The sequence below is a fragment of the Aptenodytes patagonicus genome, chromosome 23 (genome assembly GCF_965638725.1).
Source record: "Aptenodytes patagonicus chromosome 23, bAptPat1.pri.cur, whole genome shotgun sequence".
Taxonomy (NCBI): Eukaryota; Metazoa; Chordata; class Aves; order Sphenisciformes; family Spheniscidae; genus Aptenodytes; species Aptenodytes patagonicus.
In genome coordinates this window covers 1,187,154-1,211,190 of record NC_134971.1, presented here as the reverse complement: position 1 = coordinate 1,211,190, position 24,037 = coordinate 1,187,154, and the positions used below count along the sequence as shown (strand labels likewise).

The 24,037-nt window shown below is 67.1% G+C and overlaps 3 protein-coding genes across 8 annotated transcripts; all 3 read right to left on the bottom strand.

The window, feature by feature from the left end:
• Window positions 1-54: 54 nt before the first annotated feature.
• Window positions 55-3,488, bottom strand: TAGLN (transgelin). 2 transcript variants are annotated; one of them, XM_076358399.1, is made up of 5 exons: window positions 3,415-3,488; window positions 1,516-1,715; window positions 1,214-1,391; window positions 1,020-1,122; window positions 55-775 (listed from the first exon to the last, which is right to left on the bottom strand). In XM_076358399.1, the coding sequence occupies exons 2-5, from the start codon at window positions 1,693-1,695 to the stop codon at window positions 634-636; spliced, it is 603 nt and encodes a 200-aa protein (XP_076214514.1). In that variant the 5' UTR covers window positions 1,696-1,715; window positions 3,415-3,488; the 3' UTR covers window positions 55-633. The 2 variants fall into 2 exon arrangements, with proteins under 2 accessions (XP_076214514.1, XP_076214513.1); XM_076358398.1 differs by lacking the exon at window positions 3,415-3,488 and adding an exon at window positions 1,813-2,091.
• A 948-nt stretch (window positions 3,489-4,436) lies between these two features.
• On the bottom strand, window positions 4,437-11,758 carry SIDT2 (SID1 transmembrane family member 2). Of its 5 annotated transcripts, XM_076358521.1 has the most exons (28): window positions 11,534-11,758; window positions 11,201-11,322; window positions 10,902-11,063; window positions 10,739-10,784; window positions 10,512-10,613; window positions 10,350-10,433; window positions 10,015-10,126; window positions 9,809-9,874; window positions 9,600-9,693; window positions 9,389-9,444; window positions 9,080-9,091; window positions 8,851-8,922; window positions 8,698-8,772; window positions 8,343-8,405; window positions 7,825-7,946; window positions 7,666-7,739; window positions 7,505-7,571; window positions 7,275-7,348; window positions 7,024-7,147; window positions 6,805-6,922; window positions 6,592-6,728; window positions 6,397-6,505; window positions 6,236-6,312; window positions 6,064-6,110; window positions 5,643-5,748; window positions 5,405-5,515; window positions 5,207-5,320; window positions 4,437-5,122 (listed from the first exon to the last, which is right to left on the bottom strand). In XM_076358521.1, the coding sequence occupies exons 1-28, from the start codon at window positions 11,756-11,758 to the stop codon at window positions 5,060-5,062; spliced, it is 2,634 nt and encodes an 877-aa protein (XP_076214636.1). In that variant the 3' UTR covers window positions 4,437-5,059. The 5 variants fall into 5 exon arrangements, with proteins under 5 accessions (XP_076214636.1, XP_076214638.1, XP_076214637.1 ...); XM_076358523.1 differs by lacking the exon at window positions 8,343-8,405; XM_076358522.1 differs by lacking the exon at window positions 9,080-9,091.
• Window positions 11,759-13,793: 2,035 nt separating this feature from the next.
• On the bottom strand, window positions 13,794-23,214 carry PAFAH1B2 (platelet activating factor acetylhydrolase 1b catalytic subunit 2). The gene is made up of 6 exons (XM_076358357.1): window positions 23,149-23,214; window positions 21,711-21,798; window positions 20,879-20,968; window positions 19,877-19,993; window positions 18,758-18,880; window positions 13,794-18,084 (listed from the first exon to the last, which is right to left on the bottom strand). The coding sequence occupies exons 1-6, from the start codon at window positions 23,175-23,177 to the stop codon at window positions 17,806-17,808; spliced, it is 726 nt and encodes a 241-aa protein (XP_076214472.1). The 5' UTR covers window positions 23,178-23,214; the 3' UTR covers window positions 13,794-17,805.
• Between the last annotated feature and the right edge of the window lie 823 nt (window positions 23,215-24,037).

The following is a 24,037-nucleotide window of genomic DNA, read 5'->3' as shown; positions in this document are numbered from 1 at the left end:
CACCACCGGCCAGGGGCGACGGGACGGGCGGGAGGAAACCTCGTCAGGCCACCCTAGATGAATAACCTTTTAATTTTGACAAAAACGAAGTACAAAACCAAGGCCAATTTTCTTTTCTCCCCGTTCGCAAGGATCTCTGCGGCAGTGGCGCGGGGCTTGTGCGGGGCTGCGGGCAGGCGGGGTGGCTCCGGGGGCCGAGGCTCGTGCCCTTCCCACCCGCCGTCCCGGGGAGGGCGGCGAGGCACCTGCGGGTGCCGGCGAGCGCGGCGCGGCGGGGTCAGGACCGGCTGGCGGCGGGGCTCGCGGGGGTGCGGCGGGGACGTGCGAGGCCGGAGGGGAGAGGCCGCCCGGGGCACGGCGCGAGCGCGGCGGGGCTGCCCTGGCGTCCCCGGGGCTGGGTGCGTCGCCAGGCGCTGGGGCTGCGGCTGGGTGCGTGCTGCCGTTGGTTGCGCTGAAGGGTCGTTTGGGCTGGCTGGCGTTTTCTTGTCAATAAATACCAATCGGTGAGGGGCGGTGGGGGCCGCCGGCGCTCGGGCGGCTGCGGCGCGCTGGGCCGGGGGGAGCGAAGACAGAGGTCCCGGCTGGGGCTGCTCTCCCGGCGGCGGGAGGGCTGGGGGCGGCGAGGGGTGCTGCCTAGCTGATGATCTGCCGGGGCCGGCCGTAGCTCATCCCCGCCTGTGACGCCCCCTTGTTGCTCCCCATCTGTAAGCCGATGACGTTCTTGCCCTCCTTCAGCTGGCTCTCCGAGAAATCCCGCTTGTGCTCCTGCGCTTTCCTGTGGGGCAGAGGGAGAGGCCATGCGGCACCCCCGTCCCCCCGGGCGGCCGGACCCTCGTCCCCGGGGCGCCCAGCGGCCCCCGCTCCCCAGGGGTGCCCCAGCCACCCTCCCTTCTCAGCCGAAAGCTTGGCATCCCGCGGCCGTGTGCTGCGGGGCGCTGCCGGGCAGCGGGAAGAGCCCGCTCCGGGTAGCCGTGGGGCGTGGGGGTCCCCACACCCGGGGCCGCGCTCCCCCCACTTACTTCATGAACCAGTTGGGGTCCCCGTGGTAGTTCCCGTCGTTCTTGGTGACCGCCAGGCTCCCCAGGGCCATCAGCGTCCTCTGCACCGCCGCCATGTCCTTGGCTGCCGAGAGACAGAGGGGCGTGAGGACGGGCACGGCGCAGCAGCCCTGGCCCCCCCCAACCCCGGTTGCTCCCCACCCGCCTGCCCGTACCTTCAAAGAGGTCGACAGTCTGGAACATGTCCGTCTTGACCACGCCGTAGTCCTCGGCCGCCTTGAGGAACTGGGCGATCTGCTCCATCTGCTTGAAGACCATGGTGGGGGGGGTGTCGGGGATCTTGACGGGCTTGGAGCCGTCGGGGTAGAGGCTGTTCACCAGCCTGCTGAGGACCTGCCGGCAGAGGAGAGGCTGGGCTCGCCGCGCCGCACACGCCGCCGGCTGCGGAGCTCCCTGCTGGCAGCCCGGCCATTCCCGGGGCCGGCGGGCACAGCGGGCACCCGGCCCCCCCACTTACGATGCCGTTCTTCAGCCAGACCTGGAAGCCCAGGCGGCCCCGCTCGGGACGACCCACCGCGGCCCCACACTGCGCCACGATCCACTCCACCAGCCGGTCCTCCAGCTCGTCGTCGTACTTCTTCTCGATCTTGGACTGGACGTCCCTGCTCATGCCGTACGCTGGGCCCTTGTTCGCCATGTCTGCGGCAGGTGGGAGACCTGGCAGCGGGACGGGGACCGTCAGGCTGTGGAGACGCTGTCCCCCTGCCCGGGGACCCTGCGGCCACCCCAGCACCCTGTGGCATCCACCTCTCACCCTGGTGCAGTGGGGACATGCCCTTCTCCCGGTTCTTCCCTTGCCACGCAATGACCCTTCAGCTCCGTCTGGGCACGTTTGGAGGTGAGTGTACGGCCATGACCCCCACAGCCTGCCCGGACAGACGGTTCCCGTCCCAGCAGCGGTGCCTCGTCCCCGCTTCCCGGCTCAGGCCGCGCAGGAGAGGGGCCTCATCCCCATCACCTGCCTGCTCAGCTGCCCACCAGCTCTTGGTTGCCGTGCCCTCCGGCCGGAGCAGCCACGCTGCCCCTACGGGGGCTGCAGAGCGGAGGGGTCCGGGTGGCGGGCTGACCACGGCAGGGCTGGGCGGTTGTGGCACGGCATGGTGGCCATGGCACAGCAGGGCGGCCACGCCGTGCCGGGGCAGGGTGGCCATGGTGCCGTGGGGTGGCCTCAGCGCGGCGGGTCCTGGAGCCGGGGAGGAGCGCAGGCGAGGCAGCACCAGGGCGGGAGCCGTGCCCGTGCCCTTGTAAGGGCATGCTGCGGGCAGAGATGGCAGGTAGCCGGCCGCGGGCAGGGCCGGCGGATGCCAGGGAGGATGCCAGGAGGGAGAGGCGCTGGGAGCCGGCAGCCAAGCCCTCGGCGGAGCTGGCCTCGCTCCTCCCCACACGGCTCCCTGCTTGGCATTAAGCCACCGAGTGCCGGGGCTGTGCCCTCAAGGAGCCGTCTGCTCGGTCCCCGCATCCACGCCCTGCCCTGGGCTGGCTCGCCCCAACCGCCGGGCAGATGCACCCTGGCTCCTGCAGCACGGGCTCTGAGACCTGGCACAGCTCGGTGCGGCGGAAGGCGCTGACCCCGCTTGCTGCCGGCAATGCAGGGGTACCCCGTGAGCCCCACAGGCAGCCCGTGCCCAGATCCCGAGCACCGCCAGGCACGTCCAGCAATGCCACAGCCGGCTCCGCTCTGTGCCCCGGCCGCCCAGTGCCCCGTGCCCTGGCCCAGCCAGGGGGATTGCCTGCGGACCCCAGCCTCGCTGGTCACGGCTCCCTCGGCCACACGGCAGTGCCTGCTGGCCGCCAGCTGCCCCCAGCCCCACCGGCCCCGTGCCCATCTCCCGTCCCTGCCGAGGCACGGGGCAGAAATGGGCAAGCGGGGGCTGGAGCCACCCCCCCTCCACGCTGCCCTGAGCCCCGCACAGCCCCTCCAGCCACCGCGGGGCTGAGCCCGACCGACCCGCAGCCACGCAGCCCCGACAGCAACACGGTCCTGAGGAGCAGGAGCAGCACAGAACCCCGGGCAGCGTCCCCAGCCCAGGGAGCCGCGTCCCCAGCCCGAGCAGCAGCCTCCCCTCCTGGGGAGCCCAACCCTCATCCGGGGAGCAGCGCTGCAATCCAAGGAGCGGCATCCCCATCCGGGGAGCGGCATCCCCATCCCGGGGAGCGGCATCCCAATCGCAGGAGTAGAATCCCCATCCAGGGAGCAGGATCGCAGTCCCGGGAGCGGCATCGCCGTCCCAGGCTCAGGGTCCCCATCCCGGGGAGCCAGCACCACCACCCCCCCCATGCCAGGGGCTGGTGTCCCCACCCTGGGCACCCTCCCCGCTGCCCCCCTCCTTCCTCCCCCCCCCGCAGCAGGACTCACAAGCGGCTGCTCACGGAGGCGAGGGGTGATGCTCTGCGCAGGAGCCAGCACACTGCACAGTTAGGAGGCCGACCCTGTGCTAAAAGGCCGGCGCCGGGACAGTGATGTCAGCGCAGCCCAGGGGCCAGCCCCCCCCCAGCCCTCCCTCCCGGGGCGCGCCAGCCCCGCAGCGCACCATGACTCTAGCCCAGGCACCATATTTGGGGAAAGACTCCGAAAATCAGTGACTAAGGCCCGTGCCCGAGCATTCCCCGCGTGCCTCCTCCCCGGCGGATTTGGGGGCAGGGAGGAAGCGGGGCCGGAGGCTGATGGAGTAAGTCCTTTTATAGCCAGGCGTTCGGCTGGACGCAAGAGCTGCCGAGGGTTTCTGCCCTGACTTCATGGCTGGTTTCCCCGTGTGCTCACTGCCGGGGCGGCCGAGCGGGGCTTCCCACAGGGCTGTGGGGCTGCTGCGGGGGCACGGCCGCCTGGGCGGCACGCACAGCCCACGGAGTGCCCTGGTCGGGGCTGGCCAAGGCAGAGCAGCGAGGCCGCAGGCATCCTGCGGGCATCATGCCCGGGCTTCCCACAGCCATCCCCGGGATTCGCGCTGCCCCAGCCGGGCACCAGCCCGCTCAGGTGGGCCAGGGCACAGCGAGGCATGCAGCAGCGCTGGCACTGGGCTGGGACGCCAAAGGGAGCCCCAGCCTCCCAGGACCCTCACTGCCTGTGAAGTGGGACCTCCCTGGGCATCCCTAACCCCCCTGGGGCTGACGGCCCCCACGCGCCCCACAGACCTCGCCCCTGCAGCCCCCGTGCCGCACAGGGGATCTCCGGGGCAGAAGAGCAGCAGCAGCAGCGCTGCTTCTTCTCCCAAAGTCCCGGTGGGAAGGAGGAGCTGGCGCCGCAGCAGAGCGCGGCTGACACCCGGCGGCAGTCCAGCGGGGCAGAGCCCGCCACCCCCGCTGCCCCCTGGGGACCCTCGGGGACCCCCAGTGCCCCCCCAGGCTCCCGCTGCCCAGGCAGGAGGTGGCAGGCGCGGGCAAAGTGCAGACACTTTAATGCGAGTCCCTTCCCAGCAGACCCACGCGTGGAGAGCACCAGCCTTGGTGGGGAGCGGCGACGGGAGGCACAAACGTCCGACCCCCCTCCTGGGACGCTGAAGGAGATGCGAGGGGGGGCCTCTCCGGCCACCGCCATCGCCACCACCACGCCGGACACACGCACCCCCACCTCCCACCTATACGACTCAGGCACTGAAGAGAGACCCGCACCCATGTGCTCGGGGGGCCACGGGACTGCTGGCACGGCACTTGCCCCGGCCCCCCACACCGCGCCCACGGGTGCACGGGCACGGAGCAGCAGCAGCAGCACCTTTTCCAGTGTCACTTGCCACCGAGGACGGGTGCCCCGGCGGCCCCCCATCCCCGTTTTCGGCTACGAGGAGCCCAGGAACAGGCACGCAGCACCAGGGAGGGACCCGGCCGGCGGGGAGGAGGCGCACCGAGACCCCCGGGCTGCGCAGGGAGGGGGATGGAGTGGCTTGCAGGACCCACAGCACGGGCGTCCCTCCCCAGGGGCACGCGCCGCCCCAGCGGGTCTCCCCTCCCAGGGCCTGCGGCCGGGCGTTTGGCACAGTCCCAGGGCAGCGAGCGGCTGCGGCCCCCTAGAAGACGTAGATCTTGTCCCGCTGGACGCAGTCCAGGTCATCGTCCAGCGTCAGCAGCACCTGCGGAGCGAGGGGAGCAGGGCTGCGGTGAGCCGGGGTGGCCAGGGGCAGCCGGCAGCCGTGCCGGCGGCAGCCAGCACCTACCAGGAAGGAGCCGAACATGGCGATGGAGGAGAGGAAGTGCCAGATGTCGTGGTCGTCAAAGAAGTCGAGCAGGATGCAGTCACGGTTGTGCTCCCGGGACTCGGCCGGCGTTTTCTGTTGGGGCCGGGGCCGGCAGTCACCGCGCCGGCCGGTGGCCGCCCCGCCCGCCCCACCCCACCGCGCCGCCCTCCCGCTCACCTGCCAGGTGCTGAGCCCCTGGAAGAAGAAGAAGAGGGCGAAGCCCCAGACCACCGAGGTGCCGATGATGCAGAGCAAGGGGATGAGCTTGATGCGCTCGCCGCTGCGGAGCTGCGGGAGAGGCCAGGGTCAACGTGCAGGCAGGTGCTGGCAAGGGTGCCCGTCCCTGCCCTGCCCTCCCCGCCGGGCACGCAGCGCCCGCGCAGCCGGGCCGGGGGCCAGGGGGCTTGGCTCGCACCTTCATGATGATGTAGAAGGCGAAGTAGAGGAGGAGGTTGCAGATGCCAATGGCCAGCAGGTAGGAAGCGAAGTCATTGGGGCGGACAATGAGGCCGTAGGCAGCGCTGGGGAGGCAGGGACAGGCAGCAGGGTCAGTGCAGCCTGGGGTGTCCCCCCGCCCGCCGTACCCGTGCACCCCGCTTTCCCCTAGACACACCAGCAGCCCCCGGGAGATCGGGCAGCACGTGGGGACACGGGGGCTGCTGCAGCTACGGTGGGGACCTGCCGTGCTCGGCTCACAGCTGTCCCGAGCTGGCAGAGGGGACCGCAGCCAGGGGGGGTCGGGCTGCAGGAGCGGGGTGGGGGCGGCAGCGGGGACGGGGAGCGCCGGGCTGAGAGAAGCAGCGCGGGGTCTGGCCTGTGCCCAGCTCCGCACTTACAGCGACCAGTTGATGATGTTTCCCATGACCAAGAGCACCATGCGATCCTGCAAAGGGCGAGGGGGGCTGTGAGGGGCAGGCGGCCGGCCGCTTCAGGGAGGGAGGGCTGCCAGGCGGGGTCTCCGCAGAGCCAGGGGACCCCGGTGCCGCGAGCCACAGTGCCAGCACTCACCACGTACATGGGCCCGCTGCACTGCCGGACGCAGTCCGTGTACAGCACGTGCAGGATCCTGCGCAGGATGCCCGAGTCTGCAGAGAGAGGAGAGGTCGCACCGGGGGGGCCGCCGCGCTGCCCCCCACCCACCCCGCTCGCAGCGGTGTCCCCCACCTTACCCAGCTTCCAGCGCCCCATGTAGTAGAGCTGGGTGCTCAGCAGCAGGGTGGCCACGATGTGGATGACGGAGAAGACGATCCAGAAGGCCGTGTTCCCCTTGCCGAAGACCTGCGGGGCGAGTGGGGCAGCGGGCAGCGGGGGTGACTGGCCGCCCCCCCCCCCCCCCAGGCTCCACTGGCACCGACCGTACTCACCACGCCAACGACGGAGAAGAAGATGACGAGGGCCAGGCAGGCGTAGGCGCTGTAGGCGCTGGCATTGATGTCCGGGTGGCGCTTCTGGTAGAGCTTCAGCATGCAGAGCCCCGCGATCATGTACATGAAGGAGGTGTCTGCAGGGGGGGGGGCAGCGGTGAGCGGGGCGGGGACAGCCCCGGCGCGGGCGGCGGGGGGCCGGGGGGCACTCACCGAACTGGAAGTTGGTGTAGTTGGGGCAGACGTGGTAGCAGGCGCTGAGCAGCCCCTCCATCATGAGGGCGGTGCCCATGGCGTAGAAGAGCCCAAAGTGCTTGGGGATGCCGCACTCCTGGGGGGGCGGGAGGGGAGGGAGGGGAAGCGGGGGTCCTGGGCGGCCGAGGCCCCCCCCCCCTCCCCGGGCGTGCAGCCCGGCGTCCGCCCGTCCCTTACCAGGGCGTGGGTGTCATTGCGCATGAGCGCCCGGTTGTAGTTGATCTCCCGCTGCAGGATGATGAGCAGGAAGAGCAAGCCCAGCAGGACGTAGCCCAGGTTGCTGAGGATGTTGTTGAAGGCGCTGCGAGGGGGCAGTCCGGGCGTGAGCGCTGCGGACCCCTCTCCCTCCCCGGGATGCCGGGGCCTCTCCGCAGCCCTGCCCCGGGTGTGGGGGTCCCCCAGCCGCCCACCGTCCCCCCTGAACCCACCTGAGGTTCCCCAGCGGGTGGGCGCACAGAAAGTTGTAGTAGCAGATGTCCTGGTTGCCGGTGACGTTCACCACCTGCACGTGCGGGCACGGTGAGAGGAGGTGGCGGCGGGGCGTGGGGACACGGGGGACGCCCAGGGACGGCCCCATCGCGGCTGGGGAGCACGGTTGGGGACCGCAGCCCCCAGAGCTCCCGGGAGCCCCATTTGCCGCCGCCATGGCCCCACTTACCGTCTGGTAGGTGATGACGAGCTGGATGACGGGGAGGGCGTAGAAGACGGCGATGGTGGCGATGTTCCTGGGGGAGGCAGAGGGGCGTCAGGGGGTCCCCGCCGCCCGCCCCGGGTCGGGACACTGCTCTGTGCCCCCCATCCCCACTGCCCCCCACTCACCAGAAGTAGATCTGGTACTTCTTCCGCAGCACCCGCTTGTCCTTGCGGGCCAGGTCGGCCACGCAGAGGTATTGCTGGAAGGAGAGGCAGGTGGAGGGGCTCGCCCCGGCCGGCAGGGAGCAGCTGGCGGGGGCGCAGGGGGCACGGGGCGGGACGCACCTTGGTGCGGATGACGTTCTTGTCGTAGTCGATGTCGGCCAGCGTGTCGTAGTCATCCTCCTCGATGGAGCTGAGCGAGTCCAGGCGTGGCCGGCCGGCCACGTTCTCCAGCAACCGCTCCCCTGCGGCCGAGCCGGGGCCGTCAGCAGAGCCCCTTGGCCGAGCCCGCCTCGGTGCCCACCCCGCGGGACCCCAATCACCCCCAATTAACCGCTCGGCTGCCTCCCTGCCAACTCGCACCGGGGACAGGTTCCAGCTCCATGCAGACCCCTGCACTGCCCCTGTCCTGGGGACAGCCCTGCCGGGCTGGGGACAGCTGGGGGCCAGGAGGACGATGTCCTCCCCCTGCCCCGCAGCTCCTCGGGCGCTGCCCTGCCCGCGGCGGGGGCTGCTGGGTGGCTGCCCTTGCTCTGAGGGAGGGGAGGAGGGAGCAGAGGTGCTCAGCGCCCCGGGCGCAAGCTTGGGGCAGGGCAGATTTTGGCTTGATTGGCCCGTCCCTGCCCGGTACCAGCATCTACCCATGGCAATGCTCAGCGGCCTCATCGGGGCGGAGGGCGTGCGCCGCTTGAACTGCTCCTGCCCTTCAAAGGAAAGCGAGAGTTATTGGAGCAGGAGCGGGGGCGAGCCCCGGGGGGGGGGGGGGGTTCTCCAGCACGTGTCTGCCCCACCGGCTGGCGGCGCCGATGGAGACCCCGCTGCGGACTTGCACAGAGGGGCTGGCAATCCAGCGACCCTTCCCAGGAGATGGAGAGGGGTAGAGCTGGGATGCCCCCGGCCGCGCAGCACCGTCGGGGCAGCCCAGCGCTGCCTGGGCATGCCGGCTCTGCAGGGCTGCGGCCATGCCAGCCACCGCACCGCTGCCCCGGGACTCACCCGCATAGCTGTAGGGGACTTCTGCCGAGCCCATGCTGTCCGTGATGCCCTCGGCGCTGCCGGAGGAACCGTTCCCTGCAAGGACGGACAGACAGGGTGGGCACGGCCGCCCGCCGACAGGCAGGGAGGCGAGGGACGGCGCGCGGCACTCACCGAAGGAGCCGTAACCGTAGCTGTCATAGGGGGCACGGCCCAGGAAGGAGTCGGGGATGCTGCGGGCATGCCCTGCAAGACGAGAGGGTCCCCATCAGCTGCCGGCAGCCTCCCGTGGCACCCCCGGCCCGGGGCCACACGGCCGTTTGGCAGAGAGCAGCGCCCCGTGCCCCTGCCCTGGCACGGGAGCGAGCTCGCAGCCAAGGACAGAGCAGACGCCGGCACCTACCCAGTAGAGATGCTGGGAGTCCCCGGAAAGCCGTGGAAAGAAAGAGACAGACTTGGTGAGATGCCTAAGCCCCAGCGCAGCCCTGCCAGCCCCGGAGCAGTGAAGCCCGAGCCCCAGGACGTCCCTGTCCCCCTGACATCGGGATTTGTCCCCAGGGAGCTGGGGGACAAGCGGGGCTCAGTGGGACAGTGGAGAACTGTTGCAGAACCAAGGGATTTGCCACGGGCTCGAGAGGGCAAAATAACCAGGAATCTCCCAGGCAGACCCTCCACGTGCCACTGCCACCGGCTGCTGCCTCCAGCCCCTCACCCGTGTCCAGGCTGGGCGAGTCCATGGCTGCCAGGAGCCCCTTCCTCTTCTGCTGCCTGCCGAGGGAAGCAGCTGTGAGCAGCGCCGTGCCGGCAGCCAGGGGCGAGGGGGCACAGCACGCCCGAGGGCCCCCACCGTGCTGGGACCGTGCACCGGGGCTCAGCGCCCGGAGGGGACAAGGTGGCCGGGGCAGCGACACCTGGGAACTCACCGGCAGCTCTCCCAGCAGGCGATGAACAGCGTGAGGACGTAGAAGGAGAGGAAGATGCCCAGGCAGAAGAGCACGCTGCCCACGTAGGCCTCCGCTGCGCAGAGCCGGGACAAGCCCTCAGGGGGAGCGGCAGCCCTGGGGACCTGCTGCGGGGCCCCCTGCGGAGCCCAGCACCCCCCCCAGCCCCAAACGGCCCCTCCCAGGCTTACAGGTTATGGTGGGCGACACCATCACCTCCAGCATCTTCTGCCGGTTGTGCTGATCCACGGGTTCATCTGGAAGAAGAAACGGGCCGGGGGCTCAGCCCTCCGCAGCTGCTGCTCCCCACCCTGTCCCCAGCGCGTCCCCAGCACACAACCCACGGTGGCAGGGACGCACTCGCGGGCAGCCGCTTCCCCCAGCCACCCCGGCGTACCCGGTGAGGCGTCTTTGGAGAGGGGGTAGTAGGGCAGAGCCCCCCCGCACGCCTCGTCCTCCGTCTTCACCACCACCACCACGTAGAAGCTGTTGCTGGGGAAATCCTTCTTCTGCGGCGGCCGTCCCAGGGGGGTGAGAGACGGGGGTCAGCAGAGCCCAGCCGGGGGTCTCCTACGCCGCCCCGCGCAGCCGGGGCCCCCTGGGGGGCTCGGGGCTGCCCCAGAGCAATAACCTCTGCAAGCTCTGCTAACTGGCGCTACCCGCCAGCGCCGGGCAGGGGCCGGGAGTGGCACGGCCCCGCGGCACAGCCCCGCGGCACAGCCCCGTGCCCACCTGCACTGTGATGGCCGCCTTCTTCGTCATGGTCTGGTACATCCCAATGAAGGCCACGTTGTTGTCCAAGTCGTAGACGGGGCACTGCGGAGGCAGAGGGGCCGTCAGCCCCGCCGGGCATCACGGGTCGCCCGGAGAAGAGGCCCTGCCGCCCAAACCTACCAGGATGTCCTGGATGGAGATGACGGAGCAGGGGAAGGCCATGGCCGAGGTCACCTTCACGATCACCGAGTCCACTCCCTCGGGGAACTCGTACTTGAAATACTGTGGCGGGGGGGGGAGGAGGGCCCGTCACTGCCACAGCAGCCGTGCTCTCCTCCCTGGGCTGGCCTCGGGCGCAGACCCTCTCCCACGCCACGCCACGCCATGCCACGCTGGCCCCTCCTCACCTGCGGCTGGGCTGCCGTGGCATTGAAGCTGAACCTTTCGTTCGTCCTGCAGAGAGCACGGGAAAGGATGATGGCCAGTGAGGGGAGCCCGCAGCCCCGGCAGGCAGCCCCGGCAGGCAGCGGGAAGGCGGGGACGGGGACGGGGGCGCCAGGCTCCCCTCACCGCAGCACGAAGTTCTCCACGTGGGTGACCCGCAGCTGGTAGGAGGCGTTGAGGGACAGCGTGGAGACGTCCACGTAGAAGTGCTGGGTCTCCACCTCCGCCTTGGTCTGGGGCTGGCAGAGCGTGCGGCTCACCTCCTGGTACGCGTACTTCCGCTGGTACCTGGGCAGGCAGAGCGCCCGCCGAGCTGTGCTGTGCCCGCCGCCCCCGAGCCCTGCCCGCCGGGACCCCCCCGCCCGCCCGCCGGTCCCCGCGGCTCGGCCGGGCAGGGGGCCAGCGCCCGCCCCGCCGATACTCACAGGCCCCGGAGGATGAGCGGCACCTGGAAGGAGACCACCGCCTCCTTCTGCCTCACCACGAAGAGGACGGGCAAGTCCTTGTGGTCGGAGAGGACGTTCACCGACACCCGCACCCCCTCCGTCTGCGGGGACAGCGGGAAGGCGAGGCGTTGGCCGGGCAGGTCCAGCCACGGCGGGCTCGTCCCCGGCGGCTGGACTTTGCTCGGCCCTCGTGGCAGAGGATGCCTTCCCCCCCCGCGCGCCCCAAAGCCCCGGCTCCGGGGGACCCCGGGGGGGACGGGGAACCCCCAGGGGGAGCGGGCACCGGCCGGTCTGGCCGCCCCGCCGGCTCACCCTGTTCCTGCGGACGCTGTGGTTGAAGGCGTAGATGTTGAGCAGGTCGGCGTCCACCCAGTCGGCGTAGGTGGTGTTGAAGCGGGCCTCCTTGTCCACCACCTGCCGGCGGCCGCGGGGCTGGGGCTGGGGCTGGGGCTGGGGCTGGGGCAGGGCGGGCGGCAGGGCCAGCAGCGCCCAGGCCAGCAGCGCCCAGGCCAGCGCGGCCGCCCCGGCGCCCGGCATCCCGCCAGCATCCCCGGCCGCGCCCGCCGCGCCGCGCCGCTCCGCTCCGCTCCCCGGCCGGCCAAGGTCCGCCGGGGCGGGACGGGTCGGGTCGGGTCGGGTCGGGTCGGGTCGGTCAGCCGGGGCGCGCCCGGGCACCCTGCCCCATGGCCCGCCCCGCTGCCGGTGCCGGTGCCGGTGCGGGTCCCCGGGCCGGCGCTGAGCCTGCTGCCGATCCGGGCGGGCGCTGCGGGGGGAGCCCGGGGGCGGCGCGGCCGCCGGTGCCGGTGCCGGTGCCCGCCGGCGGTACCCGCTTCTGCTGCCGCTGCCCGGTGCTGGATCCCGGCGGTGCTGCCGCTGCCGGTGCCCGGTTTCGGTGCCGGTACTTTGTATCCCCCCGGTCCGCAGGCAAGCCGTAAACATGGGCCGGCGGTGACGTCACGCACCGTCACACGTTAAAGGGCCAGGCCGGGGAAGTGACGCGCGGCGGGCGGTGCCGGGGCGCGGGCGTCCCCTACCCGGGGGGGACCGGCCCCCTCGGCAGCCCTCGTCCCGCCCGGGAACCCCCGCTCCGTGGGGCACCCCTGCCCTAGGGGACCCCGTAGGGGAAGCCCCCTGCCCCACACGGGACCCCGCAGGGGAGCCCCTGCCCAATACGGGGCCCCGCAGGGGAGCCCCCACCCTGCAGGGGAGCCCCTGCCCCATTCGGGACCCCACAGGGGAAGCCCTGTCCCGCAGGGGAGCCCCTGCCCCATTCGGGACCCCACAGGGGAAGCCCTGTCCTGCAGGGGAGCCCCTGCCCCATTCGGGACCCCACAGGGGAAGCCCTGTCCCGCAGGGGAGCCCCTGCCCCATTCGGGACCCCACAGGGGAGCCCCCACCCTGCAGGGGAGCCCCAGCTCCACGGGGCAGTGTCCAGCCCCAGGGGCTGGGCAGGGACAGCCGCCCCCCAGCCCGAGCGACCCCCCCCCCCCGGGTCACACAGACGCTGCCCGAGCCCCTCTGATGGGACAAGGACCCGTCCCGCCCGCAGAGCCACCAGCCCGGGGAGGGGGCCGGGAGCAAGCGAGGCCTCCCCAGCCCCAGCTCCGTGTCCACCCCTGCGGCCGGCGGCGTCGGGAGGTCCTTACTGCTGCCAGCGGCCTCGTTCACAGGGTCGTCACGCTCCGACACGTGGCCTGCGACTACCAACTGCCCCCGCCAGCGACCCGACCCGGCCCCGGCACCGATGGGCACAGCAGGGATGCCGCCAACCCCCCCTGTTCCCAGCACCAGGCTCGGACGGGTCGGTGCGGCCGCCTGGTCCGGACAGACGAGCTGCCGCGGTAATCGCAGGGTGCGCAATGCAGGAGCCGTAACCAGCCCTGGCTTGCCGCAGGAGGAAATCCTGCTCCCGCTCCCTCCTCGGCGCAGGGCTCGGGGACTCCTCCCTGGCCAGGGCCCTGCGCGCTGCTCCAGCCTGCGGCCGGCGGCACCCCTCCAGCCGGCGCCGGTGAGGCCAGGCGGCACTCGGGACGCCCGAAGCCCAAAGCCGCTCGCCCAGCCCGCCTGCCAGCAAAGTCCTCGCGCGTGGGGACACGGAAACATTCCCTGCCAGACGAGGTACGGCACTGCGACCGCACGGGCGCCCTTCCCCTTCCCGCCCTCCTCTCCGGCTTTCTGCGCGGGGGCTCCCGCAGCTTCCCCTCCCGTTTGCAGCACCCTTCATCACCAGAGGTTGAAGTAATTCCAAGTAATTTGAAGCTTTTCCACGGCTCCCCTCGCTGGGGAAGCAGGAGTGACGCCATGCGGCATTTCAGCGTGCATCTCCCTCAAAAAAAACCATCCCAGCTGCCGAGGGGCTTCCCGCTTACGGTCCCTCGTCTAAGGGCTTTGTGATATCATGTTTTACGTGTCTGCGATCGGGTTTTTTGGTTTTAAACCCCCCGCTGAAACAGCTCAGCCCCACGGAATCTCGTAGAAAGCCATTTTCTAGGCTTGAACCGCCATCCAAGACCTCTGCCACCGCTTTCCCTCTTTTCTCTGTGGGACGAACGTAAAGAGACAAGAGCGCTGCTGCTATTGTGCACTTTATTTCTATAGGTCCTCTCACCGAGGATCCCAAAGCACTTTTCAGACAGTCTGCACGCTGTTTCCAGGTTACGGGTGGCGATGCTGGCAGCAGACGGAACGACTTGCTTGGGGACAGACGGACGCCCATGCAGGAGCCAGAAGCAGAACTCCAAGCGACTCCTAAGCTGCTGTTCAAGCTCGAGCATCGCCTCCGCTGGGAAGCCTGTAAGTTGGGTTGCGTGGCGATGCGCGTTCCCTGTTCATTTCAGGGCTCTTAAAAATGAATCACCGAGTAATCGAATACGAGCTGACGTCCTGTCGGGGGCCAAAATACCAGTTACCTGTACCTGCAGAACCTCGCTGACAGCTTCGGGTACAGGACCTAAGCTCTGCACGGTGAAAGGAGAGGAAAAACAGACAAAAAAAAGCCCCCCAACAGAGCGGGGGGAAGAATGGCTATTAAATGAGGAGCGGGGATCGGGCCGAGCGTGGCCCCGGAGACCCCCAGGAGGGAACGCGGCGAGCGCAGCCGGTGGGAGGTTTGTTTGGCAGCTCCGCACGGGGCAGCACCTCCCCAGCCGCTTCCCCGGCCCCCGCAGAAACGAAACAGAACGAGTCACCGACACAGAGAGGGAAGGAAAGGCGCAGGCGCCTGGGCACGCACACACACACACGCTGCAACACGGTGGGGTGAAACATTGACATTTATATCGAAATATGCACTAACAGAGTGAGTTCTACCAGCCGATGCATTTTTGCCAAAGCGGGATGACAATTCTTTTGTCCCGGGGAAGGTTCAGGGGCAGTGAGAGGGCAGGGCCTCCAAGGCAGGCGGGGAGGGCAGCGCGGAGGGAGGCCGCGGCCTCGTTTCGCACACCGTACGGCACGGGCTTTCCTCCTCACGGGTCCCACCCTGCGGTCATCCTCCCGTGTCCCCCCCAGCAAGTTACAAGCGACTCTTTCTGGCCTTCCGCGTCTTTCGTTTTGTTCTTCTCTCCGCTGCAATAAACGCGAAACTGGCAACGCTCACACAGAGGAGATAGATAGCAGGCTCCGGCACAGAGCTGTCAAGCGTGACCGGGTTGCTTACGGAGGGGAGAAGCCCCCCCCGGGGCCGGTTCTTTCCCAGCCAACCCTTAACAGGGGCACGGTTCCCGCTGGCCGGGCAGGGGGAGCCCAGCCCCAATCCCAAGGGACATCGGTCGCCCAGAGCTGGAACCGCAGCTTTTTCTACACGTCTTGCGATGAGGCGCTCGGTTTTTAGTACTAGGTCAGCCAGGAGGGAGAACCCCTCCTCGCCCTCCCACAAAGCCTCGCAGTCGTGAGCGGGACGGTTTCTTACTAGGCAGCGACAAGCAGAGCTAAAGGCTGAGCGAGAGGAGGCCATCCTCGCTTGCTTTACGCAGCGCCAGCAGTATCGGAGATGGTTACGGGAGCAGAGGAGGGCCGCGAGCACCGAACCAAGGATAGAGCGCGGCACCTTAGCAAGCCAAGCCTAAGCGGAGCCAGCAGAGCCGTCCTCGGTCACGTTGCGGAAGGCTCAGGAGCCTGCCAAACCTCTCGGTCCACTCGGCACCCTGCCGCGAGGGGCTGACTCACAGCTGAGCACAGCCCCGGCCGCACGGGCGCCGAGTGGAGCGGTCGGAGCTCTTTACTGGAGCGCACGTTCCTGGTTAGCATCTCTTTAGCCACACGCAGCGACGGCGGGGAGGGAAGCAGGGCCGCGCAGATTAAACCAGCACGCTGCCTTTTCACCCGAGCCCAGAAACCTGAAAAGCTCGCAGGGAGCAGAACGTGTTTTATCCCGTGTCCCTAAGGGGTGCGTGGGGGGTGGGCTAAGTCCTTTCCCCAGGAATCCTCCACCGCAGCTTATTTTTAACACTTGATTCTCCCCTCTCCCTTGCCCCAGCTTCTCCAGCGAGCATCTTATCGGAAGCGTGAGCAACGTTCCCTTAAAGCCCGTCCTGCGAGGCAGCGGGGCTCCAGAGCGCAGAGGCCGAGGGAGCCTCGGGGAGCGGCGCGTCCCTAGCCTGCTTCGTGGGGGTAGGACCGCAATCCCTCCTCTGCCGCGGCACTCCCAAACTTCCCACTTCCCATCCTGGCAAGCGGAACGCTTCGTCTTTCCTTCCTTCATCTGTGTGTAGATCACATATACTGGAAACAAAACACACACTACGCATGCAATCCAGGCAGAAATCCTGCTATGATCCAATCTACGGGAAGAGGGGAACGTAGCGGGGACATTAAAGTATTCCTTAATGCTAGGTTACAGACCGCGTTAAACACCGGCACCCTTTATTATAAAAAAGGGCAGACAGACTATATACAGTACCTATGTACTTCATTGCAGCAGGGCACAGCAAGCAACCCGGACACCTAAACACCCCTCATTCGGAACACGGCATGAAGTGCCCGCTAAAAAAGCTATCCGTTCCTCCGCGACTCACCCGCCGAGACGAGCCCGGGTGAGGGCAGATCCCGCTTCGGCGGCAAGAAGCGCGGAGACCTGCGTTGGCGGCTCTCGGCCAGCTACCGTAGCGCGAAGCGCGGCGAGGTCCGCGCGGCGCCGCCGCCAAGCTCCGACCCCGGCAGGTAAGCCAAGGAGGAACAGACTTTGTTTCAAACGATGTGCAAGCACAGCTAACCTATTCGTCTAGGGCCCTGCCTTTCGGGTCCAAACCGGTTTCTTTCTGAAAAAGGGAACCTTTCACTTTGAAATGAAAGGCCGTTTTCGTTCGCTCGTTCGTAGACCACAACCGGCCCTCCTAACAACAAAACCAAACCAAAATCCCACCTAGTCGCAGCCCCTGTGGGAGGGCACCTGCCCCTCCGGCTCCCTCGGCTAGAGGCGAGGAGCGGCGTCCAGGGCAGGAAAAGCTACGCCTCGACTTCACTTTTTGCTGTAAAGAGGCTGTAGTTGCTCAAATAAAATGTTTAGACAGGTAAAACAGAAGCGATAAAGAAATATACACCTTGGAATCTGTAAAGCTTCGGACTGATTTAGGCCTCGCGGACGGGGGCTATCCGTGGGGGGTTCCTTCAGGAAAACAGGGCGTAACGGTCACACTTAAAAACAAACAAACAAACAAACAAACAAACAAACAAACAAAAAACCTACGCAGAACAACGACCAGCACTGCAAAGAGCCCTGTGGCACAGGCACCTCGGAGGAATGAAGTGTCAGCTCTGGAGTAGCGAGGAAGCGACTGCCTTGCGCGGTGCTTTCCGAGTAATTAAAATCCTAAACCGAGCAACTGTTAAAAGCCAGCGACACCACACACAGACGGGAGCAGAGAACAGGACAGCCAGCAGCACCTGAACGGGGCTGCCCCCGGGGAAAGCTACGTGGGAGCAGGCATGGCGAAACAAGCACGAGCACAAGCACCTGGGAGTGTTACACCAGTTCGGTCAACCGTTCGTTTCTTTACGCTTCGGATTTCCAGTTTCGTGCTGCTTCAGGAAGAACGAGTGGGAAAGCAACACGTGTCACTTAAAAGCCCCCCAGAAAGAAAACAACAAAACCAAAACAAAAAGCCCCCCAAAACTGTAAGAGGTGGGACCGAGTTTGGAAAAATGCATCTGTTCCGGCTTTTGCAAGTGGAATGTGATTCTTGTTCACAGGCTAATACACAGAGCACAATCCCTACGGCCAGGAACGGTGAGCCAGGAGCTGCGCGCGGGCTGCCGGAGACAGGCTACAGGGGTTCTAGGACAACCACAGAGCAACAAGACATGAGAGGGGCGCAGGGCGACAGCCCTGCTCTCGGTTTCAATGAGGAATGGTTTAAAAGTAAAACTCTTCTCCAGCTAATTTCCTCCCGCAATAAAACCAACCAAGCCGGCCCTCGTATGTACAAGACCAGTTAAACATTAGCCTTCCCCCTCAAAACACTAGGTACGAACATCCGGTAACATTCTACAATGGAAAGTGCTTTAAGAAAGAAGGATTCTGTAGTGCCAGTGACAGAACTGATCTGATGGGGCTGGATGATGCTGTTAACGCTGACGTCAGCTACTCAGGCCAGGGCAGCTCGTTTCTCCTCGGGGGTCTCCTCCAGCAGCTGCATGATCAGTTCGTGGAGGGGTTTGCAGATCTTTGCGTAGCCCCCCCCCGTCAGGTGCAGGAAATCAAACATGTCGTGGTACGAGATGGTGCCATCCGAGTGCACGAAGCCGACGTCCGCATCCAGAAGCTGGACGTTGGGCAGTTTGGGGAGCGAGGCCTTGAGCAGGTGATTCACCTTGGCATTCTTCTGCCGCAGCGGGTTTGGCTTCTCTCCACGAGGTAGCAGGCCCTGGCACAAGAAGGAGGCAAAAGAGAGCTTCATACGACTTTGGTGGCATGACAACGCCTGCTCTTCCTTCCAATTCAGGCTGCCTTCCCAGATTTAAGACGCCTGCCGCAAGAGGAACTCGTCCCTTGCATCAGGCGTCGGCCGTTCAGACCGAATCTGGCACGCAGCTGAAGGAGCCAGATGAGCTACAAGCGCAACTGGCACGGCACCTGCCTTGGTTTTTGTGTGTCCCCGTCCCCGTCCCCCCCCCCAAATGTATCAGCTGTGCCCTTTGTGTAAGCTTTCAGCGGTGAATGCCGTCGCCCAGCTTCTCGACAGGAGAGGCACTGGCTAACCCGCCGAGACAAAGAAGCCGACCAGGATTTCCAGCGCCAGCTCTGACCTGGGCACCTTTCCCCCCCCCCCCCTCACGGGACTTCTCCAACAACATTTCTAAGCGGGACAGCTTAGCCGTGCCGCTAACGGGAGTGATTACACCCGTCTCTGGAGGGGCTGAAAGGGCGACTTCTGCAAAGCCAGGTGAACAAGGGGAGGCAGGCACAAAGGATAAGACAGAGAAGGTGACTGCCCTCCCCGGTACCCATCGGTAACTCCCAGCGTCGCAGAGGCGCGGTACAGAGAACACGGGGCTTCCTCAGAGCGGTTTGTTTTCGCAGCGCTCCAAGAGACGTACCAGTACAATAACTTTGGCCTGTGGCTGCTGGGTGTTTATCAGGCGCACGATAGCCTCGATTCCACCTGCTACTTCTTCCGCTGTGTTTTCGTGATTATTTGTTCCGACCCAAACAACAATGACCTACAAGGAGAAAAAACGATTGCAGCTTTTTCAGGACGACTCGCAACAGGCTTGCTGCCCTAAAGACCCTGTTTGAACGTCACCCGTGACCAGCGAGCTACAAGGAAGAGGCAGGCTGAAGGCTAAACCCAGGCTGCAAGGGGTCTTCAGCTGCCGGTTATGCCGATCTCCGAACAGCCCCTTACGAGCTTCCGTTTCGGCCCTCGGTACGGATGAAGACCTGGCACTACGGAAGCTTTTCTGGAGAGCCCGAGACAGGTCTGAGCCCGCCCCATTTCAGAGCCTCCCGGCCAACGTACTTGCCGGAGCCTACGTTGGTCAAAAAGAGGGTGGCGTATATCTATGCGGTATAGCGTAAGCTCCTCGGGGGCGGGGACAACCGTACCGCTCCGCTTTTTACTTTCAAAGACGGTGAACTGTTAAACAGCGGGCTCGGATATGAGCGACACCGCCTCCCGGCCCGGGGTACGCACCGCGTAACAGCACCCGGGTGCGCCGTCCACCGCCTTCGGTGAAGACGCTCGCGACAGGACCGCAGCCGTAGGTGCAGACCGGGAAGCCGACCTCCACCACGCATCCCGAGCACCTTTGCTAACTCTTTATCAAATCCTTCACCGCCCCTTCCTAGAGGCCGGGAAGGCCTGCCAGGCCCGAGAGACGCACCGCAACTCCAAACTACACCTAGCTACAGTCAATCGTAGGCCCGATCAACAAGTTTCGCTACCGCTAGCAGGCGGCCTCTATTTACTGACGGCACCTTCCGACCTGCATACGCAGCAGGGTGAACCCCGCGTACGGGACGTACAGCTCTGTTCCCAAAGACTTCTGCTTCAGCCCAACGCATTTCAATACCCGACGCAGGCTCGGCGCCAACGGTGGCTCAAACAAGAAGTCCTGTTAAGACTAACAGCTCGCTCGGTTCTGCACCGCTCAAGCCCTGAAGCCTCAGCGCTCTACGGCACCGCAGGGCTGCCCGGTTTGGTTTTCCGCTTATACCTTCGGCTTAATGTTCTCCAGTTCGCCATTCTTCAGTCTCCATAGAACGTGTCCTGTGGTGTCTCCACCAATCCCAAAATTCAATGCGTGAAGCGGTGAGAAGAGCTCTCGCCATATCTGCAATCAGAAATCAAATTGCTATTTCAGGGCAGCGTCCTGACCGTGAACGAAAGATACTACGCAGGCAAGCGATGTCTTCAAGGACACCGAAAGTAGCCGCGAGACTTCCTCCGAAAACTCACTTCCATAAAGGGCATTTAAACACAGGACGAGGCTTTACTCGGAGGTCCAGAAGAGACGGAGCTGCTGACGGCCAAGCACTCCGTCCTGGCACAAAGGACGGGGGAGTGCTCTCCAGCAGCTCTCTGCCCAACTCGTCAGAGTCACAGAGAGTGCCGGCTCTGTCGCAGACCGCCGCGTCCCTAGCTTCCCTAAGTACGGGGCTTCCCGAGAAGGTTATCTACGACCTGAGGAACTCCTTTTCGTCACCAGGTAACAAAACCAGGAAAAACGGAATCGGCTCTTGCAGAACCAAGCTGCTCAGCTGCCACCGTGTCGGAGCAGCAGAACTCTTCTTTGCCCCGACAGAGTTCTAGAGAGAAGCCAGCGTACCGATGCCTACGGCACCCCAAGTGCCAGAGGGTTAAAGGCGTTCCGGCCACGCAAGATACACCTAGGGAGATTTCGATGGCGCGCCCTCGGGAGTTCGGAATCTGAGATTCAAGGAGCTAGCCAGGGCTCGTGCGCCTGTGTCAAAACGGAGGCGGTCCGTAACGGCTTCAGAGAAAGCCGGCAAAGGGCTTACAGAGCTAAACCGGCAAGACTTTGTACGAGCGCTGGGAAGTTAAGGAGGCAGGGCAGAATAAACCCGAGGGGATGGCCGTAAGGTCGGAAGGGAACAAGAGGAAACCGTCGGCATTACACGCCACCATCGGCTACCGGATTAGAGAGAGAAACGCTCCAACTCCTATAACCCCACCACCCTCCTTCCTTTAACAGTACCTCGTACTGCTGTAGCAACTGCACCATGGAGTCGCCCACGAAGAGCACGTCGGGCTCCTTGTCTTTGCAGTCCAAGACAAATCGATTGTGCTGTCAAAAGAAAGCAGCAAGGTAAGCTCCAACCGCTGAGGGTTCCTCACCGGTGTCTCTGCTGCTGCGGGACAGAAAGGGACAGTTGCCCAACCAGTTTCCCCTGCTGCCGAACCGTGCTATTCCCTCCAACGCCCTTCTCTGCCTTAACCCGTGAACCGCCGGACCCCCCCTCCCGGCGACACAGACCCCAGCGACGGTCTCGGTTCCGGCAAGAGCAGCATCCGCACGCTACACACGCGTGAGCCGTTGAGCCTGTCAGACGCCCCTGAGAGCCAACAACTACAGAGCAGAGAAATTAGCGGCGAGTCGCTGCAGCGAGGATCCCCTGGCTGTTTCTCCCCGTCTAGGAGGAAGCGCCGCAGCAAGGGACGGGCAGTCCAGACGCTTCGCCGCTGCTGCTTGCAGCGTTGTCACTCCCTTGCAAAGACGCGCGCCGGAAAGCGCCGCTCTGCACTCTGTCTGACAAAAGGGGTTGGCAACTTCTCCCAGCTGATGGGAGTTGTTTTCCGACCTGGTGCCACAGGGCAGCTTTCGGGTCACGCAACAACGCTGCTTTTTGCCCCGCTTCGTCGTTACGAGACAGGCGCGTACCAACAGCCTGCCAGCTCTGGGGCAGCAGAGCTGTTACGGCCTCGGAAGGGGAGCTGCGGCCAGACGGGGCCCGCACAGCACTCGCCCAGCAGCCCTCCCAGCGAAGAGGATTCAGCGTCCTTTGCCCGCCGCCCCTCCTCAGCCTTACCTGCGACATCCACCTGTCATCTCCCTGAATATCTTCGGCGGCGTGTGGAACTGCGGCTGGATTCGAGTCTCCCTGGCTCATTCTGTTCCTGAGGAAAGAACATTTCAGACGAGCTACTTCCAGCGGCTATCGCAGCGCGCTAGCGCTGGGGAAAAGGGCTGGCTGGCTGGCAACCGCCGCGCTTCCTGACATTCACAATGGACAATTCACGCCCGTTCCTATGCGCGTCCACTTCTGGCTGACAGCTAAATACGTTTTATTCCACGCACGACCGCCAGACCGACTCTGCTGACGGTCCTCCCGAAGCCAGCTACCGGCGGAACGTTCAGGCACGGGAATACGACGTTACACAAACACAGAGGAAAGCTCATTTCAGGGGCTGCTCTGCCGGAGCACACCTCAGCCGCGCGAGGCTTTAATAACGTAGGAATAAACGCTAATAGTCGGAGGATTAGCCCCTGCTAATATCAAGATATCCAGCTTACGACTACCGAGCGCCGCAGCTCAGGTGGATTATCTGGCTTCAGGGGACAGGGCGTCGCAGCGGTATTGATCCCCCAGGACCTGGACCGGGAAGAGCATCGGACGGCGGGCCAGCGCCTCCGGCTACCGCCCCGTGCGGGAGCGAAGCCCGGCCTTCCCTCCCGGAGCCGGTGCGTGCCCGCAGCCGGCAGCAGCCCCGGGCTGCAGGAGAGGGAGGCTGCAATGAAGCCGGGGCGAAGGCATCAGGCGGGGGGGGCGAAGCATCAGGCGGGGGGGCGAAGCATCAGGCGGGGGGGCGAAGCATCAGGCGGGGGGGCGAAGCATCAGGCGGGGGGGCGAAGCATCAGGCGGGGGGGCGAAGGCATCAGGCGGGGGGGCGAAGGCATCAGGCGGGGGGGCGAAGGCATCAGGCGGGGGGGCGAGACCTAAACCCACCCCCCCCCCCTTCCCTGGGGCTGTGCTCCGGGCTAGAAGGAGCGGCGGCGGCCGCCGGCCCTCCTCCCACCCGGGCCCCCCCAGCTGGAAGCAGCACCCGCACCCGGGCGGCAACGGCTGCGGGGCAGGGCTCCGCGGGGGGAGCCCCTCCCCCTCCCCCTCCTCCTCCTCCTCCTCCTCCTCCTCCTCCTCGTCCTCGTCCTCCTCCTCCTCCTCCTCCGTCCCCCCCCCTCCGCCGCCAGGCCGCCGCCTCGGGCGGCGTCTCCCCGCTGTCAGAGGCGAGCCGGCCGCCTCCTCCCGAGCCCCCCCCGCGGCCGCCCCTCCCGCCGCCCCCGGGCCCGGCCATCGGGCGGAGGAGCCCGCCCCGCGCCACCACCTCCGCCGACGGGGCGCGGCCCGGGCCTCCCCACGCCGCCCCCGGCGCGGCGGGGCCGGCGGGCGAGGGCTGCGGGGCGGGGTGGCGGCTGCCCCGGCGGGGCCGGCCCCGGCCCCGGCCCCGGCCCGGGCCCCGCGCACTCACGGCGGCTGCGGCTCCCCCCGCGACTCCATGGCGCTCTCGGGCGGGCGCCTCCCTCCCCTCGGCCCGGGCTCCCACCGCGCCTGCGCCGCCGCCGCTTCCGCCGCCGCCGCCGCCGCCCGCCAACCGCCGCTCGCCCCCCGCGCCGCTTCCGGCCGCGCTGCCGGAAGTCCCGCCCAGCGCTCCGGCCGGGCTGGCCCCTAGGCGGCGCCCGGCTGCGGCGGCCTCGCGATGACGTCATTCTCCCGGCCGTGACGTCCGCGGCGTCATTCTCCCGTCGGCGAGGCGAGGTGAGGCGTGCCCGGGGCGGCGCGGACGCCTCGGGGCCCGGGCTGCGGGGCTGTCCCCCCGTCCGTCCCCCCCCCCCCGCGAACCTCCGCGGGGGGGGTCCCCGCCGGCCGGGGGGCGCTGCCGGGCGACGCCTGGCTGGCCCAGAGAGGTGTGACGCCACCGCGCCGTGGTCGGTGACCGGAGGAACGGAGGCGGGTGGGGGGGGGGGGGCGATCGCGCCCCGTTTGCCGTTTTCTCGTCGCTTTAGCCCCAAACCCGCAGGGTTCTGCGCTGCCCGCGCCTCCCGCCCTCCGCGCGGGGGCGCCCTCCCCGGCCCCGCCCCGCCGCCAATGCGGAGCGGCGACGGGCGGTGACGCCCGGGCGCGTCACGGCGGCGCCGGCGTCACTGGGCCCGCCCCCCGGGGTTGCCATGGCAGCCGCCCGCCCTCCTCCTCCTCCTCCTCCTCCTCCCCCCCCCCGCGGATGAGCTCACGCGGTGCCGCAGCCCCGAGGGGGGGGGGTTTGCTCCTCGCAACAAGATGGCGGCGGCGGCGGCGGCTGCAGCGGCGGCGGCGGCGAGCGGCGCGGGGGGGCCCCCTCCGGCCCCGCGGCTGCCCCCGGC

What these genes read in the sequence shown, in the direction of transcription:
- PAFAH1B2 (XM_076358357.1), bottom strand. Translation starts at nt 23,177, where the DNA reads ATGGAGTCGCGGGGGGAGCCGCAGCCGCC. An exon ending in AGTTGCTACAGCAGTACGAG is followed by an intron (nt 19,994 to 20,878) that starts GTACTGTTAAAG and finishes TTCTGATTGCAG; the next exon opens with ATATGGCGAGAGCTCTTCTC. An exon ending in TGGAGAACATTAAGCCGAAG is followed by an intron (nt 18,881 to 19,876) that starts GTATAAGCGGAA and finishes TTCTCCTTGTAG; the next exon opens with GTCATTGTTGTTTGGGTCGG.
- TAGLN (XM_076358398.1), bottom strand. An exon ending in TCTGGCTGAAGAACGGCATC is followed by an intron (nt 1,392 to 1,515) that starts GTAAGTGGGGGG and finishes CTCTGCCGGCAG; the next exon opens with GTCCTCAGCAGGCTGGTGAA. An exon ending in GACCCCAACTGGTTCATGAA is followed by an intron (nt 776 to 1,019) that starts GTAAGTGGGGGG and finishes TCTGCCCCACAG; the next exon opens with GAAAGCGCAGGAGCACAAGC.
- SIDT2 (XM_076358521.1), bottom strand. Translation starts at nt 11,758, where the DNA reads ATGCCGGGCGCCGGGGCGGCCGCGCTGGCCTGGGCGCTGCTGGCCTGG. An exon ending in GGTGTCGCCCACCATAACCT is followed by an intron (nt 9,694 to 9,808) that starts GTAAGCCTGGGA and finishes GGCTCTGCGCAG; the next exon opens with CGGAGGCCTACGTGGGCAGC. An exon ending in GCCGCTGAGCATTGCCATGG is followed by an intron (nt 7,947 to 8,342) that starts GTAGATGCTGGT and finishes GCTCGGCCGCAG; the next exon opens with GGGAGCGGTTGCTGGAGAAC.